Raw genomic sequence first — 17,760 nt, 5'->3', positions numbered from 1 at the left:
TTTTTCTTCTTCATTTTATGATTTTTGTTTTTGTTTTTTGTTTTTATTTAGTGCACACCTGTGCCTATTTTGTATATATTTATTTTGTTTGTAGAGGAGTAGTTGGGGTTAGGTTTAGGGTTGGGGTTGGGTGGGGTGAGAGTTAGGCTTGGGTGGGCATTTTAGATAGTTAACTAGTTTAGAGAGGAGGGTGGGACTTTTTCGTGGAGGAAATGGGCAGGCTGTAAGTAGCATTCCTTCCTTTCTCTTCGACTCCTGGGGGGGTGAGTCCTGGGGTCCCCCGCAGAGTCTTGGCTCTCTGGTCTTTATCCAATGAACTGTTGCGACAGGACTTCCAACTGCAACAAGGAAGAAGCAGAAAGAAGCCCATTTTACCCACAACGTCCTACGTGCATCACATCTGTGTCACAAACTAGGAGGGTTTTTCTGGCGGAAACCTGACTCTCAGGTGTGCCCCTGTCCCTGCCTTGACCTCCACCTTACACCCATTGACTAAATCAAAGGGAAATAGAGACATGTTCCTGTTTCCCAGCCCAGCTGAGTCCCTGCTCTTGTCCTGGCCAAGTCCCCCGTCCATGGAGGTTGGGTCCACTCTTGTCCTTGAGATGGCAACCTGTCTGGCCCTCAGAGACCAGGATGGCAGCGATTCTCACCCAAGTGGAAGCCTTGCTGTGGACGTGGTCTCCTGCTTCGGGGATCAGGGCTGCCCCAAGCCATATCCCAAGCGTAGCTGTCAACTTTTCCCTTTTCTTGCGAGGAATCCTATTCGGAATAAGGGAATTTCCCTTAAAAAAAGGGAAACTTTGACAGCTATGATCCCAAGTGCCTCCTCTGGGAGCCCTCTTCCTTCGGAGCAGAACAGCATTGGAACGGTGTCGATCCGAGGTTGGATTGCTTTTATAGGAATCTTTGAAGCTTTTCCCACTGCAAGAGTAGGCAAGTGCTACAACCAGATACTAGGCAAACTTGAACAAGACACAAAAGACTATTTCTTCTTCCTCTTCTTCTTTTGTGATCCCTCATAGCCGAGGAGGATTGTCTTCCACAGTGGGGACATAGGTTTCTGGGCGAGAGTTGATCCCAGTGAGGGTTTGCCAAGTGTGCCTTCCTCTTAGCACGTTTCTCCCTTGCGCCCTGAGTTCGAGGGTCTTCAAAGCCCACAACACCTTTGGAAAAGGCTCCAGCTGGAGCTCTCACAGGCCAGTATTTCCCAGCCGTTGGTGTTTATGCTACATGTTTTTAGATTGGCCTTGAGAGAGTCTTTAAACCTCTTTTGTTGACCACGAGCATTATGCTTCCCATTTTCAAGTTTGGAATAGAGTAGTTGCTTTGGAAGATGAAAATCAGGCAGTTGGGGCTGCAGGCTTCTGAGTCGCTCTCTCTGCTCGACTCTTCTAGGATCAGGTGCTTAAGGCGTCTGTTCAGACGCTGCAACAGGGTGGCCCCCCAACAAGCCCTGGAGCAGCCTGTGGAGCCAGGTGAGCAAGTGGCCCTCCTTTGGGGGACAGAGGAGGGCAGGAATGGGCATGGGGGGCAGCTAGACAAAAGTGTAGGTGTGCAGAGGGCCAGGAGGCCAGGAGGCTAGCCCCAGCTGGGCCATCTCCTTCCAGCAGCCTGTGACAAAGACCATCACCTCTGGTCCAACATAAACCAGTGACCCAGGCTTACTCAGCCAGGGCACATTATCAGCAGATTGAACTGCGCACACAGAATAGGCGTGAGGCTTGTAGAAGTATTTTGGCATGAGGCTTGTAGAACTACAGATTTATTAATCATAAATCAGGACAAATAAACATGTCGTCGCTCTTACATGTCGTCTCAGAGACAACAGCAGAAGCAATACACAATGGAAGTTCCCAGCAACCTGTGCTGGAATGTAAGTAAACAGACACTCCCATGTCTGTTCTTAAGGTGGAATGGAAATGTCAACATCAAACATCAAGATGCAAAGAGCCAGATGGCTAGATCCGACCCAAGGTCCATCTGGGTCAGTGGCTGGAAACCCACCCACCCCCAGCGGCAGCCAACCTGTTTTGTGGGGTCCAATGAAGGAAGCAGGGGGCTGGGCTGGGGGGCAGTTGTCAGCTGGTGGGGCATCTTCCCTGGGAAGCCATGTTCTGGGGGAAGGAGGCTGGGATTGGCCCCCAAGGCCTGGGGTGTCCCTCCCCTGTAGTAGGACTTGGAACCAGGAGAAAACTCTTGGAATAGCCTTGCCAGGGGCTCAGGGACAGACTCACCTCTTCCCATGCCCTTCTCTTTGCAGTTCTGCTGAGGTTGCACATCCCTGCCCCAGTACATAACACGTGCCCTGCTGCTTTGGCCCCTCTCTTTCCTCCCGCAGGACCTCCGAGGATACGCTCTTGGCGAAACCATGGAGGCTCAAACACTAGCGGCCGGCTGCATTTCTCTGCTTCTGGCCATGGCGCGGAGTTTCCCCCAACTCAGAGTAAGTACCTCGCCTTCTTCACTTCATTTCTCTGGTTGCTTCCATCCTCGCAAGAGCACCCCCCCCCCCAGCGACCTTTGTCGCAGATGTTGCGCTGTGTGTCCCTGGGGGCCAGGATGAGGCCAGAGGCTTTTCCTGCCCCCTTTCCTGCTGCTGCTGCTGCCCGGGGAGGTCCTCTGGGACAAGGGATTGGGCCCAAGGCAGAGGGAGGCCCGTCCTCCCTGGCTTGGGGCTGCTCCTGTGCTCTCTTGCACCCATTCAGGGTGGATTTCGTAGTATCATCTGACCTGGATTTGTCTTTGCAGATGACAGTAATTCAGCCAGACCTGGCCTGCTTCCGGCGGAGACCCAAAAAAGGTAAGCCCCACACCTTGGAGACAGAGAACTCTTGCTTCAGGGTCCATGCCTCCCAGGTTTTCTTGCTGGGAGTCCCGCAGGACCTGCTCCCTGCCCGGCAGGCCTTTCCCACCTGGCCGGACTGACTCTCCTTTCCATTCTCTTCCATCCAGATGACATCATCCTTGAAGACATGTAGTCAGGGCAGAGCTCTCACAGAAGGTGTTACAGAAAAATCTAGGTGTGAGGCTGCTCAGTCCCCCAGCTGGTCGGGCAGAGCCCGCTGGTCCCTGCGGAATGAAGGAGGAGTCCAGCCACCAACCGGAGCAAATAGCTGTAGACCAAAGTTTATTGCGCAAGAGGTTCAAAGAGGAATTTTGAGCCCCGAGGATGGGGTGACAAGGACTTCTTTTAAAAAATAAATATTTTTATTAAGAATTTCAACACAATAATTTTAACAAAAATACACCATCGACATTGTTCCCCCCATTTCCCCCCTCCTCCCCTGAACATATAACCACCCTCCCAATCCCTCCCTGCGACTTCCTCAGATCCTATCTCTGGTTTCTCAACATATGTTTTTATCTGCATGTTATGAAATTGTAATAATAATAAGCTGAAAGGCAGAACAGGGAGACGGAGCGCTGCGGAGGGCTCCGTCTCGCTGTTCTGGCTTGGGGACAGCCTTGCTAGCCTCTGCAGGAGAGCGGGGTGAACGCACCCCGCTTTCCTGGAGAGGCTTTGCGCGCAGTCGTCCCCAAGCTAGAACAGCAAGACGGAGCCCTCCGCAGCGCTCCGTCTCCCTGTTCTGCCTTTCAGCTTAGCGGCGCAGCCTGCATTCGCTCTATAGGACGCACACACATTTCCCCTTAATTTTTGGAGGGGAAAAAGTGCGTCCTATAGAACGAAAAATATGGTAAATAGGTACCGCTCCGGCAAGAAGGTAAACAGCATTTCCGTGTGCTGCTCTGGTTCGCCAGAAGCGGCTGTACGCTGGCTCCCTTGGCCAGTAAAGCGAGATGAGCGCCGCAACCCCAGAGTCGCCCACGACTGGACCTAATGATCAGGGGTCCCTTTACCTTTACCTTTTATAAGATTAGCATAGGCAAACACCTCTGAAGTCCCACCACCCAAAGTACAATAGAACTTCCTTTGCATGTCTGGACCCCTTGGCAAGTCCGGTGATGGGATTAGGCTTTCCTTGGCCAACAATCAGCTCAGCAATTGTCATCTCTGGGCACTTCCTGGGGTAGGAGGTGTGTCTACATGTCTTCATGCTTGGGGAGGTGGCAGGGAAAAGAGCCCTTTTTCCAAGGGCAGAATAGTGTTGAAATGGAGGAAACTGGCAAAGGAGTTGACTTTATATGATTGTTAAAGCTAGGTAACTTCCCTGAGCTATCAAGTCGAAAGGATATATTTATGCATAATATTTGTAACATTTAACAACTTTAAAGATGTGCCCCTCCCCCGTAATTTCTGTAACAAAGGAAAGTCTCACTTCCCATGAAAGATTTCAGAAAGGGGAGAAACCATATTGGTGCTTGGAATGCGGGAAGAGATTTCCCACAGGCTCACACGTCCACCAGCATCAGAGAATTCACAGAGGGAATAAACATTTTCTGTGTCAAGAGGGTGAACAGAACTTCAGGAATGTGGAAAGAGCTTCAGGCACAAGAAAAATCTCACTTGGAGGTGCTTCCGGAGAATGATGGCTGGCTGAAGGTCTTTTGCTGACCTCTGTCTTCTAAGGCGGTGAAGCAGTGATGTAAAAGCATCCAGACTACAATCTGGTGGCTAGTTTCCCTTTCTTTCAATAAGAAAGAGTTGAAGAGCAAACCACAAAAGTTCCGAAGAAGCGTCTGCCTTCTAGAGCAATTGGGGGGAGACTAAGCCCACCAGAAAGACCCAAGGATGCTCAGATTGGGGACAGAAATCAGCTCCAAACTGTTGTAGACTTAGAGTCAGCTACTCATTCCTCGAATTATTTTAATTAAAACTGAATAGAAAACCAGGAGGACGCCCTGTTTATAACACACAGAGGTGAGAGACTGTGAATGGTCATGAAAGAACTGATAAAACCAGGCTGGAAGAGGAGATCCAAAAAGCATTAACATTATTTTGCCTGAAAAGATCTCACGGATTTATGGCTTTTTCAGTTCCTTAGGATATATCATCTACTCCCTGTGTAACTCCTTGCGTCTTGGTGTCAAGCTGATTGAAGGCAGAGATGGATGCCCCCGTGGGATGCCCACAAGCGACTCTCCCCTCCCGGGGGTTCCAGCAACTGGTATTCAGAGGCATCCAGCTGTCTCCTCCTCCGGCCAGACCCTCTTTTTAAGGCGTCCCAAGGTGAGGGACAACTCCTGCAGCAGAGTGTTCCACTGGTTAACTATGCATTGTGTGCAGGAGGACTTGCAGAATCCTTGCCTGGTGGAGTCGGGAGGGGTCCCAGGGTCATCTAGTCCAACCCTGTGCAATGCAGGCATCTCAGCTCCCGAGGCAGCCTAGCGTGGAGCCTTCCTTGCCATTCCTCTGGGATGGGGAGCAAGATCCCACTTGATCCCTTTGACATGTGTTGGGGGGCTTGCTCTCACCCTTGCTCCCCCCCTGCATTTCGTGCCTATCCCGCCCTGAGATCTCCAGCCGGAGGGCACGATGCCCATTGCATAAAGAAAATCATGAATCAGACATAGGCAAACTTGGCCCTCCAGCTGTTTTGGGACTACAACTCCCATCATCCCTGAGCACTGGTCCTCTTAGCTAGGGATGATGGGAGTTGTAGTCCCCAAACAGCTGGAGGGCCGAGTTGGCCTATGTCTGCCATGACCAAGAACTCAATGAGCGCCGCCACAGCGCCCCCTGCCGGGCCGCCCGCCGCGCGGCAGGAATGGCGGGAGGGTCACGTGAGCGCCGCGGGCCCGCCCCTCGCCCGGCAGAGCCCCGAACGTCACGCGTTTCCTTGGCGACGGCGCAATGGCGCGCTTGGTGTCGAGGGGCGGGGCCTGGCGAGAGCGACGGAGGAGGAGGAGGCGGCAAGATGGCGGCGCCCGGGGACGGTGAGGGGACAGCGGGAGGGAGGGGTCTCAGACTAGAGCCAAGGCGCTAGTCCTGGGGGCGGAGCGAGGGGGCCGAGGGGCTGCGCTGGGCGGACGCCGCTTGGGGGCCCGAGTCCGGCCGCCTCTCCCGCCCGTGGGGCTGCAGAGGCCGGCCGGGGGAGACAGGCTCCGTTGCAGCCGGGGAAGGAGAGGGAGGGGCGGAGGGGGAGGAGGAGGAGCCGGGCTTCGCGGGTGCGCCAGGGAGAGGCTGCTTCAGTTTCTCCTCCTCCTCTTTCGCTGCTGCTTCTTTTCGGCTGCTTCTGCATCTTTCTCCTCCTCCTCCTCCTTCTGCTTCTTCTGCATTTTCCTGCTTCTGCTTCTGCTTCTTCCTTATTATTCTGTTTCTTTTGCTCCTCCTCCTCCTTTTCTGCTTCCTCTGCTTCTTTCTTCTTCTTCTCCACCTTCTCCTATTTCTCCTGCTTCTGCTTTTTCTTTTCTCTTCTTCTCCTTCTTCCTCTTCTCCTTTTGCTTCTTCTGCTTCTTTTTCTTCTTCTCCTTCTGCTGCTTCTTTTCTCTTCTGCTTCTTCCTTCTTCTTCTTCCTCTGCTTCTCCTCCTCCTCCTCTCTGTGCTCCTCCCTGACTGAATTCCTCCTCTGCTCGCTGCTGTGGATGCCCACCTTGAGAAATCACCTCGAAGAGGAAAGGGCAGCAGCTTAAAAACACCCCCCCGGGCCCCCCTTGCTTTTAATGCCTCTGTGGCAGCAGCACTGGCCTGCTTGGTGGGCCCTACATCCGAAGTTGCTTTGGCTTGTCCTGAAGCCACAGACCAATTCAGAGAGTAGTAAAGATCAGGTTCTAAGTCAGAGCCTAGGAAGCTGGCCTTCCGGGGGCCTTTATCCCCACCCAGCCCCCCCTGGGGCCAAAGCCGGGGCCTCCTGCGCACCCGCTTTTCCCACTGGGCTGCAGCCAAGCCCCTTGTGCACATTGCCCTCGTGTCGCGGCAGAAGGCACTTGGCTGCCGTTTGTGGCGCAGGAGGATGTGTGGAAGTGGCTCTTGGTAGAGTTGCGCCCAGGCAGTCAAATGCTGCTTGGTGCTGCTTCATAGAATAGAGTCGTGTGATGCCACTGTTTTTTTCAGTTTCTGTGCAGGAGGCTACACTCTCTTCTGTATAGCTCCCAAACTTTCATATATGTAAAATAAAAAAACGCTTAGCCTTGCAAATAAACAGATAAATAGCCTAACTGAAGGGGCTGCCTAAGCAGCTTTGTATTTCAGCAGGAGAAATAGATGAGGCCCTGGTGACATTTTCTCCACCTTCCCGTTGCGCCTCAGTGCCTCTGATGTCATTGGGAGAACAAGTTGACCTAACTGGGCTGCCTCCTGGCTCTGTGTGGTTTTTTGTTAACCAGATCCAACTGCTTTGTGTAAACCAAAACTCTTTGTAAGCCACATTTGTAGAACACACTGAAAAATATAGATGTGAAGCTTGACTCTAAAAATACATTTTTTAAAAAAAACAATGGGAAACACCATGGACTCCATTTAAAAAAATCCCACACAATGTTCCTTTTCCATTGCTACTGGTACAGCATCTTCACTCTCTTTGGTGGGTTAAAAATATTGAATTTGTCACCTTCTAGCTCTCATAAGAAGATCCCTTTACACACCAAAACAGAACCACCAATCGGGAGAACTGACTTGGCTTCACCCTTTTCTTTCACTCTAGGTCCTTCGGTCTGAGACAAACCTTGGCCATTCTTGACCCCAGTGTAAGAGCAGCAGAAACTTGAACTCTTTCCCTGGCAGGCATCCCTGGGAAAAGCTCTCCAAGGCAGACGTTCAGGAAGAGAGCCCACGATGGCCCTGGAAACTGTGAAGGAGCTCTTGAGCTTTGACTGCGGCTTGCTGGTGGCTTACCAGGTGTACAAAAGCTCCCAGCTGGAGTCCATCAGCTTTCAGACCAGCCAAATGAGGGACGTCTTCTTGCAGCACCCTGAGGTTGTGCTCATTCATCGAACCCACAACCCATGGGGCAAGGCCCTCTACACCTTCATGGTGGACCAGCCTTTCATGCAGCTGGAAGGGGAGATGACCAAGGTGATCCACTTCGCAGTCCCCACCAGGGAGTCGGCGGAAGGCCTGGCTCAGATGTACCGCACCTTCAAGGCCTTCAACCCCGAATGGAAGCAGATCAAGACCTTCCTGGTTGACCCGCGCTTCCGGTGGCTGCCGGCGCTGTCGGAAGCGTTCCCCTCTGCGGACGTCCAGCTGTCCGTCTTCCACATATGCAAACACTTGCAACACAAGATCCAGCAGGTCTCGCTGGAAGCCCACGCGGAAAGGCTGGTTCTGAGTGCCTTGAGGAACGCCATGTGCGCCCCCAGCGAGAGCAACTTGAGGAAGCTGTACACCATCCTGTGTGGCTTTGTGAAGCCCAACCGCTTGCCCCAGCTCCACAAAGAGTGGCTGCTCAACGAGAAGATCTGGGCCTTTCACCGCTGGCGGACCTGGGGCCAGTGCAGCCAGTATTTCAAAGATCTGGAGATGCTCACGCACAGCTTAAGCCAGATCTTCTGCATAGGACCATCCCTGGAGACCTGCATCACCAAAATAGCAAAGACTTTCCAGAAGGTTGTCCAGAAGAGCTCCGCGGAGTCTGCGCCAGGCCCAGGCCCTTTGCTCGGTGAGAACGGCTCCTCCATCCAGAACCTGCTGGTGCTTCGCTCCTCTGCTGCAAACTCTCAGAGGTTTCTGCTTCCAAGGGATTCTGCTCCGACCGCCGCGCCGACTCCCCTGAAGCCGGCGGCAGGGGTTGCTGCTGAAGAATCGGCTCGCGAGGAGGAGGCAGAGGCGACTTCCAGAGAGGCTGAGGAGCGGATCAAGCAGTCCTTGAGCGACATCTGCACAGAGCCGGCGGCCAGGCTGTGCTTGAACGAGTTTGCGGTTGTCCAGGGCTCTGCGCAGTTGATGGGAAACAATGGAGAGGTTGCCAGCGTACAGATCCTGGAAGACGCCCAGGCCGTGCGCCACAAGGGTCTCAGCAGCTGCACCTGCCACTTCAGCCAGACCTTCCAGCTGCCCTGCCGGCACGTCCTGGCTGTGCTGAACTCCGAAGGGAAGGATTTGGAGCCCGGCAGGATCCCAGCGCGGTGGCGCAAGGGAAGCAGCACATCCCAAGAGGGACAGAGCAGTTCTGATGGGCTGCTGGAGGTCCTGAGTTGCTCGTGGGACAAGTTGTTGGACAAGTACCTGGCTGTGTCGTTTCTCACTGCGGAGATCAGCCGGCTTCTGAGCCAGTGCAGTCACGAGGAGTTTGATCGCAGGTACAGCACCCTCCGCGAGCTGGCCGACAGCTGGATTGGGCCCTACGTGCAGGTGAAGTTGTAATTAGGCTCAGGGGCGCTACTGGGAGCAGACCCTTGGGCTGGGTGGTCTGGGGGAGCAGCCTCCTAGCAGGGCTCTCCTCGGAAGTGCCAGAGACTTGAGGTTAACATTTCATTCAGCTCCGAGTGTCTGTGGGGCTCCTCCTTTGTGGAGGGAGCTTTGATGAGCAGCCCAAGACTGCGCAACTGCAAACCTGTGTTCTTGTCTGAGACTTTGCCGGCAACTCAGTGGCGGCTCAGGGGTGCCTGACATGACCTACAGTCCCGTGAAGTCCACCCCCTCGTCGTCTCTCTGCATTTCTATTCCCCTAAGTCAGTTGGTTTTAACCCCGCCAGCATGTCTGGTTCTCCATGTCAAAGGGGACCAGGTGTGTCCCCCAAGTCCTTTTCCCCTCTCCCTCCCCCCCCTTGTTTATTGAAAGGGCCCCCCCTGCACCCAGCCAGAGCAGGACTTCTCTTTCGTAAATGTCGTCAATAAACAAGTCTTTCCTGTTTGTCGTTTCTCAACCTCAGCCTTTAAATACCAGTCAAAATCTCATTAGGAAACAGGGCAGGGCTTCTCTGCTGTGGCTTCTCTGCCAGGCGGCTGGTACCGGGCTCAGTGGAAGCGCTCTGTGGGCGTTGTGTCAGACTGGAAACACTGGTGACATGAAAGACACGAGAGGGGCAAGAGCTCCAGGAAGCAGCTTCCATTTGGGGTGTCATGCGGAGAGCTGGGTTATCCCTCCCACTTGGTCCCAAGGAGCCTGGCTGGGTAACCCCTGTGGTGGTGTGGGAATGGGAATGAAGGGCTGCCTGGGGTCCAATCCAGACAGCTGTTCAGAGGATCTGGCCAGCAACCTGCTTACAGAAGCAGAAGCACGGACATAAGCAAAGAGCCTTGCTTTTCACAAACCCTTTATGTTGGCTTTTCAAAGCAGAATTAAGTGTTCCTCCCCCCCTCCCTGCTCTCACTTCTCCAGCTGCGCCAGGAACAGGGGCAGGAGGCTCCTGTGGGTGGCCCTCTTCCTCTGCTTGTCCCCCCTCTTGCAGGAAGGCCCCAGGCGCTGCATGGCAGCCCACCTCCTCCTCCTCCTCTGTGCTGCCTCCCCTGGCGCGTTGCCAGGCTCCAGGTTCTCCGCCACAAAGCACTGGGCAGCGTGGACCATGTCTTCCTCCCGCACGCCCGGCACGGGGACCGTGGGAATGCCGGCGATCATCATGGCCAGGGTCAGGATGCAGATGTTGGGGGGCAGGGGCAGCGGGGGCTGGGCCTCTCTGTCCTTGCCAAACTTGGTGGACATCAGGAAGACCCCGCTGGGCAAGAAGCCCCACCTGGCCAGCGCAAAGTCTCCGCCGGAGCTGGCAAAGTCCTTGGGGGGCTGGCTGAGAGGGAGGGGCGGCGGCGGCACAGAGGAGAGGAAGAGCCACCGGTCGCCCGTCTGCTCGGCAGGATATTCCCGGTCCGGTCCCTGAGGGCACAGCTTCCTGCAGCAGAGGCCTCGGTGTGGCTCCCACCTTTCTGGCGCCCCTTGCCCAAGTGTGCCCGGTGACCAGCAGGCTCCTCCGCAAGGCGGCTTGGCGTCCGGATCCTGGAGCAGCTGGGGGCCACTGAGCTGATGCGTGGCCCCCTGCTTGGCTTGTAGCTTCCTCCTCAGGAGCCCGATGGCAGAGGAGAGGCCCCCTGAAGCCGGTGTCTCCCTTGGCATCCCAGGGTAGAGGCTCGACGGGCCACTCGGTGCCATCTCGACCTCTCTGCTGCCCGATTCTCCTGTCCAAAATAAAGGCGTGTGTGTTGGGGGGGGCACCAACTGGAGTGTCTGGGGCAGAGGTGGATTGGCGGGGAGGGTGTGTGAGGAGGACAACTTGGGGGCTCTGGTTCTCAGGCTAGATTGAAGGCGGGGTGAATTGAGGGTGCTAAATTCCTTCCATGCCCTCGATACCAGTTTCCATGGCCCACATACTCACTTGCCTCCTGGTGCTGAGTAATCCTATTTCCCAAGAGGAAGATAAACTGGAGCGAGAGTCGAGCTGCAGCTGTAATTTTCATTCCATGGGTTCCCTGCTTCCCACTCCGCCCCAGAAGAAACCAGAGAGCTTAGGAGATGGTTCCGTGTGGCCCATATCAGCTGCCGCCCCCCCAGGCCTGCCTCTCCCTCGGGCCTCATCCCTGTAGCGCTGGGGCCTCTTCTCTGGCCTTGTCAAAGAGGGGTTTGGCAGCGGAGTGGACCACCTCAGAAGGTGGTGGACTCTTGTCCATTGGAGGTTTTCATCCCTGGTCATCTGCCAGGGATTATTGGGCTGTGATTCCTGCATTGCTGGGGGGGGGTCCAGATGACCGCTGGGGGTCCCAACTCCACTTCTGTGAGTCTAAGAAGACAGCCACCCATCTCTGGGGTGGCATGAAGAGCTCCCTCCACACACCAATTCAGCTGGGGGGGGGGAGGAAAATGTGTGGGGCCGCACAGAGGAGGGCGTTGTCTGCACAAAACTACTCAGGGGATGAAAGGGGAGCCGTTACCTGGACTTGGAGGTGGAAAGAAGCCAGCGGAAGGTTTCCCCTTCCCATAATAGGACATGGTGTCCGCTGAGAGCTGGCCTGTGGCTGCCTCAGTGCTGTGCCTGTCCTGAACTCTCCCCATTCTAGAACCAGCGTCACAGGGCTTGGCCCTTACCTCACACAGAGCCCCTGGGCAGCCTTGCCCCTCGGCTGCTCCAAGGAGTTGGGGCCACTTGGCTCAATGGCAGAGGAGGAGGGAAGCCTGGTGAAGCCGGCAGGTTGCTAAGCCTCTTCCGGCCCCCAACATTTGCCCCCCCCCATAAGTGCATAAGGAGAGCCTGCTGGATCAGGCCAAGGGCCCATCGAGTCCAGCCAACCAGATGCCCATTATGGGAATCCCAGAAGCAGGATCCGAGCACAAGAGCGACTCTCCCCTCTTGCAGTTTCCAGCAGCTGGCAGTCAGAAGCAACGCTGCCTCCTGTGGAAGCGAGTTCCATAGGTTATGTGCTGTGTGAAGAAATTGCTTATTTCCCCTTCCCTGAGCCTTCATGGGATGCCCACAGAGTCTAGTGTTAGCAGAGATGGGGAGAAACCTTTCTCTCCTTTTCTTCATGCACGATGCCTCTTCCTGCGTTTTCTCTAAGCCACCCTTTCTCAACCTGTGGGTCCCCAGGTGTTGTTGAACTACAACTCCCATCACCCCTAGCTAGCAAGGCCAGAGCTCAGGGATGATGGGAGTTGTAGTCCAAGAACATCTGGGGACCCACAGGTGGAGAACCACTGCAAAAGTCCCAAACACTGCAGCCGTTCTCCACCCCCTTGATCGTTTCATTGCCAATTATGTACTGCAGTATCAGGGCAATAAAACCGAGCCTCCCTCGCTTGGCAGCCCTCTGCTGCATAACCAGGAGGGAAAGGGAGCTGAGGTTGCAGGGAAGGGGCACTCCCAGGACTTGTTGCTGTTCTAAGGCAGCTTTTATTGAACAGGCATGACTTCCATGAAGCCTAGTGTGCCCCCCTTTCCCCATAGCAGCAACACCCTCTGGGCTTCGGAGTTCACGTCACAGGAAGGTCTACATAGTTCATTTCTTCCATAAACGCACCACTGTGATGTTGGGTCAGAACAACAGCGGGCCGCTGGGGAACCCACAAAAGTGGAGCCCGTGGCCCTACAAACTTCACATGCTTGCGTAGAGCTGCTCCTCGCCTTAGCTTTACACGTGTGTAGAAGTTAAGTCACCTCAGAGGGAAAGCGTGCCTTTGTTCTGAGAGCTGGATCAGCGAGAAAAATTGGGCACTTCCTCGCTTACCAAACTCGCTCTAGGCTGAATATTTCCTGCAGAAACATTCTTGGCATGTTCCGAGTAAGCAGATTCTCCTAGTGATCTTTTTTAAAAATCTCTTTGCATGTAGGCTGTCTGCCAGAGCATATTCTGCATTTCCCAGTATACCTAGAAACAGGGCAGTTGGCCGGTGCTTCCAGTTCACTGCTACATCTTGCAGTCTGAAAATCAAATCCTCCGTTGGACTGTTCCTGCTATTTCAGGGTCCTGCTGTTGCTTGGAGGGCTGGTGTGGTGGTCTTGCCCCTTCAGTGAGTCTCTCGCCATATACGTGGCTCCCCAGTGGCTACGTGGGAAGTGAGGCCCCTAAGGCTGGCGTTCTGGGGACAGAGCAAGGACGAAGCGCGGCTTCACTGCTCTCGGCTCGTTCTGGTGGACCCTCCATCAAGTCTTTTGGGTGGGCGACTCATGCAGGCGAAGAAGATGCCCTGGTCACTTCACTCGTATTTGCAGAAGTTCTTCAGCGATGGAGGGAGGTCGAGCCCATCGATGTCTAGCCGGTGGGCAATGTGCTTCTGGATGGCCAGCCGGCAGAGGGTCTGCAGAGAGGGGACTGGGAGGAAAAGAAGAGAAAGAAGGGGACTTGGCTGTGAGACAACCTCAGCATGAGGATTGGGACCCATTCCTCTTATGGCGCCCGGCGCCTCGTGGTATAAGCAGCGTGTGCTGGGCAGGCGTCTCCACGGCCCCACGCCAATCCCAGGCATGCAGGAGGGGGGAGCCAACTGACTGCCTCAGCACCTCGCTGACTCGCTTGCCCCCAAACTCGCAGCACAGAGCTGCCCATAGCAGAAGAGCCGGCCGCGGCGCTCCGACCAACAGGCAGGCTCTTTCCCGGCCTCCAATTCTCGGGCCTCGGGCTCTCGGTCTGGTGCCCCTGAAAGCCTGGTGCCCGGGTGCCCCGCACCCCTGGCGCTTATGGTTAAGACGGCCCTGGGCGTGTGGATGTTTTTGTTAAGATGAAGGCTTGATACTTATAAGCCCATGGAGGGCCAGGCAATGAGGTGGCACCACGCCACTTTGGCATGGGGAACCAACTTCCCCCTTCATTCCTCACCCACTTTGCCAGTATGTACATGCCAAAGACAAGCTGCGCTCACACCTTGGGTGAAAACCTCCCTTTGGCTCCCTGTCAGAGGCACCATCTCTCTTCACCTCCTGGTGCTTCCAGACATAACTTCCATGTTCCTAACACAACAACCGGGCTTGTTTTGCCAGCGCCGCTGCCTCCCTTTCAACGCCCTAAAGGATCCTGAAGACTGAAAAGCACCAAGCGGCCTGTCACTCTGCTAATACACTTGGACTGCTTTTGAAGTGCGAGGGGAGTCCTCTAACAATGCAAGACTCTGTGGTTTGGTTACCATAAGGACATGAGAAGAGTCTGCTGTATCAATTGTGACACGAAGGCTGGCAACATCAACCCCAGTGTGTTTGAATCCTTTGCAGATGACCGCGGTGCCTGGAGGCAGACATTCATAGCAGGAAGCAGAGGAGGAACGACCGCTGGGAGAAGCGCAGAAAGGAAAATACGCCCTGGCGCATCAGTAGCAGCTTTCCTTTGCCCCAGCTGCAACAAAACATGTCTCTCCCATATCGGTCTCTGCAGCCACAGAAGCCTTCTTCTTTGGACAGGTCTCATCCAGAGGTGGGGGGGGGGGGCTGAAGTGAGGTGAGGCATCAACCCTGCCTTGGGCTTAATGCTTCTTGCATGCCTTTCCCAGGTTACCAGGAAGCAGAGGGGGGAGGGGGGAGGAATGCAGGCCAAAGAGGAAATTGGCACACCTCTCCAAGGAGATTTGTTCACAGCCTCACATCCCAGAGACACACACAAAAGAGGCCTTTGCGGAACTAGACCCAGCTCTCAGCGTGTTTTGGTGTAATCCTCACAGAACTCTAGCCCAATGGTTGCCATTAATTTGATTTTGAATTGATTTTAGAATGAATGGATTTTAGAATGCTGTGTTACTTTTATTGTTGTTAGCCGCTCTGAGCCCGGCTTCGGCTGGGAAGGGCGGGAATATAAATAAAATTTTATTATTTTATTATTATTATTATTAAGTTGATGGCCATTGCTGCCTCCTGTGGAAGGGAGTTCCGTAGGTTAACTACTGACTGCCACCTGCAGCTAAGCCACAGCAAGCCCCGTGGGGTGGCTGCATTCCATGGCCTCCCCGAACCTCGCACCCGGCCCACCACGTCCCTCCTTGCCCGGGCGGGAGAACCACTGGCCACGAAGGCAGGCTGGCAAAGGGGCAGGGGCTTTGCCAGTGCGGCAGAGAAAACAAACCCTCCCTAAAAATAGATCCCTTGCGCACATGGGACTGAAGAGAGCGGCCAGCCGGGATGCTTGCTAATTATACCCCTGCTCTGTTTGCCAACAGATAATGCAGCCAGAAACACCTCCTGGGTCTCCCTTAGCCCTGGATTCAGGTTACGAGAGCCTGACTAATCCTTAGGGAGATCTTTCTGGCGGCAAGAGTTGTTGGCTTCCAGCCTTGCAGGGGGCTGGGCTAGATGACCCTTTGGGGTCCCTCCTCACCCTAGGATCCTGCGATCCTCTCTGTCAGGCTCCTTCCTGGATCCCTGCCTCTATGGCTCCACTGCCTCCTGGTCTCTCTGCTCCCAAGCGATTGGGATTGACATCCAGACAGCCTGTTTCAGAGCGTTCAAGGCGCTTTGTCGTCTTCTCAGAATACAGTAGTACCTCTGGTTAAGAACTTAAATCGTTCTAGAGGTCTGTTCTTAACCTGACACTGTTCTTAACCTGAGGCACCACTTTAGCTAATGGGGCCACCCGCTGCCTCCGCACAATTTTTGTTCTCATCCTGAAGCAAAGTTCTTAACCCGCAGTACTATTTCTGGGTTAGTGGAGTCTGTAACCTGAAGCATCTGTAACCTGAGGTGCCACTGTGCTTAGACTAGCTTTGGCAATTGAATCAGTATCATCCCCCTAGTGCGGACGGAGGGAGCAGGGGCTTCGGTCTCCCAGTGACAAGAATCGCACCTGGAACATCCAGAGTTCTTGCTCCATCTCATTCCTGCCACTATGCTAGACCAACCTGCTGTGATTCCTGCATGTCAGGGGGGGTGGGACCAGATGACCCCTTGAGACCCCTTGGGACCCCTCCTAAGTCCACAATTCTAGGATTCTCCTGCCAGCTGCTCTTCAAAGTGCCTTATTTGTATGGACAGTGTTAAACCTCCCCCTCCGAGAGGTATATAGCCGCACCGGCAGCACATCTCTTCTTCCTCGTATCCAAAAATGCAAGAAGGGCCTCTACACTCGCCAGAAGCTCGGCTCTTCCCTCGCCGGTCCTGGAAGGATCCTTTAAAAAAGTCCCATATGCTCAGAGACTCTGGGCCATCTCTCTGTGGTAGCTTATCTTAAAAGTTTTAAGTATCTATATGCTTATCACATTTATAAATTTTAAATGTATCGTTGTACATTGTTTTAAATGTTTGTTTTTCTTCTGGGATTGTACCCCCAATTGTGTTTTATAAGCTGGTCCCCGACCGTAATAAATCATCAGTCTATCTAACCTCCCTCTCCTCCTGCCTTCTTACCTCATATCAGCTCCAGACCCCTTTGGGGCAAGGCTCACTTTCCCTGTCCACTGCCCCCTGCCCTTCCTAAGACGACCCAGCAACTGGCTGCCTGCTTCTGGGCTTGACCTCCTTCTCTCTCCCTCTCCCCTTCACCCGAGTAGCCCACCCAACTGTTGCCTTGGGGCCATCAGGATCCGAACCTCCAGAAAGTCTCCCTTCTTGTGACAATGGCATCCACCAGCTCTGAAGCTGGCCTCGTGCAGTCTGCCCATTGGTCTATCTAGCTTAGTACGGCCTACACTGATTGGCAGCAATGCCCCTCCAGGGTTCCAGGCAGGAGTCGTCCCTCCCAGCCCCACAGCTGCCATGAGGCTGCTCCACCTTTGAGCTACGGCCCTTTGCCCCATGGTCCAGGGGCCATACCAGTTTGGGAGCTGGGAATACCTACATCCGTATTCCACCTGGATGAGGCGGACGCTCTTGGTGGAAGCAAAGATGTCGACCACGGCGTAAAGGGGCCGGGAGCCCGGGAGACCCCTGGCGCTGGGACCCATGTCCTCGCCGTTGATGACAATGTGCATGTCGGCTGTCCCGTCCGGCTGTGGGGCGAACAGCACCCCGATCCTGCTCCTCCGGGCGGTGGCAGGGAGCACGTTGGTCCTGTAGAGGTCATCCAGGAGGTGGCTGTAGCGGCCTGGCCTGCTGCGGCCCACCAGCTTGTCCCGAGGGATCCTGACCTTCTCGATGAGCAAGTAGGGGTCAGAGAGGAAGCCCCTCACCCGGGCGGAGGCCTCTTCCCCGGCAGCGTCCGGGGCGACCCGGTTGTGGTTGCGGGTGATGGCGAAGACCCAGCTGTCGCCCAGGTTGACCAGGTCTGGCAGAGAGTACTCGGGCACCGTCTCCAGGCTGCGAGGGTCATGGGCGGTCAGCCCCACCCGCAGGTGGCCGCACCAGCCCAGCTCCTTCTCCTCAATCTCCACCAGGAAGATCTGCCCGGGCGCCAGGGGCTCCCGGCTGAAGCAGACGCCATTGGCAAAGCTCTCCACGCGGGTGGCCTGGGTGCCCGAAGGGTCGACGCAGACATTGGCCCCGTGGATCCGGTGGAAGCGGGTGGGCGGGTGGCCTGCAGCACTCATCCCTGGGCTTCTCGTGGGCAGGACTGAGGCTATTTTAAGGGGGCTCCGCGTCAGG

At 54.9% G+C, this 17,760-nt stretch overlaps 4 protein-coding genes and 1 long non-coding RNA gene across 7 annotated transcripts in view; 3 read left to right on the top strand and 2 right to left on the bottom strand.

Annotated features, from left to right (window-relative positions):
* Positions 1-2,460: 2,460 nt before the first annotated feature.
* LOC310680500 lies at positions 2,461-3,220 on the top strand. Its single transcript, XR_014512816.1, has 2 exons — positions 2,461-2,803; positions 2,956-3,220. It is a non-coding gene; the product is annotated as an uncharacterized lncRNA (long non-coding RNA).
* Positions 3,221-5,737: 2,517 nt separating this feature from the next.
* ZSWIM1 (zinc finger SWIM-type containing 1) lies at positions 5,738-9,695 on the top strand. Of its 2 annotated transcripts, XM_083447475.1 has the most exons (3): positions 5,738-5,838; positions 7,545-9,249; positions 9,329-9,695. In XM_083447475.1, the coding sequence occupies exon 2, from the start codon at positions 7,676-7,678 to the stop codon at positions 9,203-9,205; it is 1,530 nt and encodes a 509-aa protein (XP_083303601.1). In that variant the 5' UTR covers positions 5,738-5,838; positions 7,545-7,675; the 3' UTR covers positions 9,206-9,249; positions 9,329-9,695. The 2 variants fall into 2 exon arrangements, with proteins under 2 accessions (XP_083303601.1, XP_083303600.1); XM_083447474.1 differs by lacking the exon at positions 5,738-5,838 and adding an exon at positions 6,779-7,424 and having other exon boundaries at positions 7,545-9,695.
* Positions 5,962-17,760, top strand: part of CTSA (cathepsin A) — a 29,723-nt gene continuing 17,924 nt past the window's right edge. The window contains exon 1 of the mRNA XM_083447505.1: positions 5,962-5,971. The gene's annotated coding sequence lies outside the window, so the exon portion shown is untranslated. The remainder of the gene's footprint in view (positions 5,972-17,760) is intronic.
* On the bottom strand, positions 10,082-11,837 carry SPATA25 (spermatogenesis associated 25). The gene is made up of 2 exons (XM_083447641.1): positions 11,702-11,837; positions 10,082-10,951 (listed from the first exon to the last, which is right to left on the bottom strand). Exons 1-2 carry the CDS (start codon positions 11,820-11,822, stop codon positions 10,152-10,154), a joined length of 921 nt encoding a protein of 306 aa, XP_083303767.1. The 5' UTR covers positions 11,823-11,837; the 3' UTR covers positions 10,082-10,151.
* Positions 12,635-17,741, bottom strand: NEURL2 (neuralized E3 ubiquitin protein ligase 2). Of its 2 annotated transcripts, XR_014512866.1 has the most exons (3): positions 16,564-17,741; positions 14,126-16,223; positions 13,464-13,576 (listed from the first exon to the last, which is right to left on the bottom strand). XR_014512866.1 is itself a non-coding variant. In XM_083447609.1 (2 exons), the coding sequence occupies exons 1-2, from the start codon at positions 17,703-17,705 to the stop codon at positions 13,461-13,463; spliced, it is 804 nt and encodes a 267-aa protein (XP_083303735.1). In that variant the 5' UTR covers positions 17,706-17,740; the 3' UTR covers positions 12,635-13,460. The 2 variants fall into 2 exon arrangements, 1 of the variants encoding a protein (XP_083303735.1); XM_083447609.1 differs by lacking the exon at positions 14,126-16,223 and having other exon boundaries at positions 12,635-13,576; positions 17,018-17,740.

Source organism: Podarcis tiliguerta, assembly GCF_965153285.1.
Source record: "Podarcis tiliguerta genome assembly, chromosome: 6".
Classification (NCBI taxonomy): domain Eukaryota; kingdom Metazoa; phylum Chordata; class Lepidosauria; order Squamata; family Lacertidae; genus Podarcis; species Podarcis tiliguerta.
This window is presented reverse-complemented; position numbering and strand designations above follow the sequence as displayed.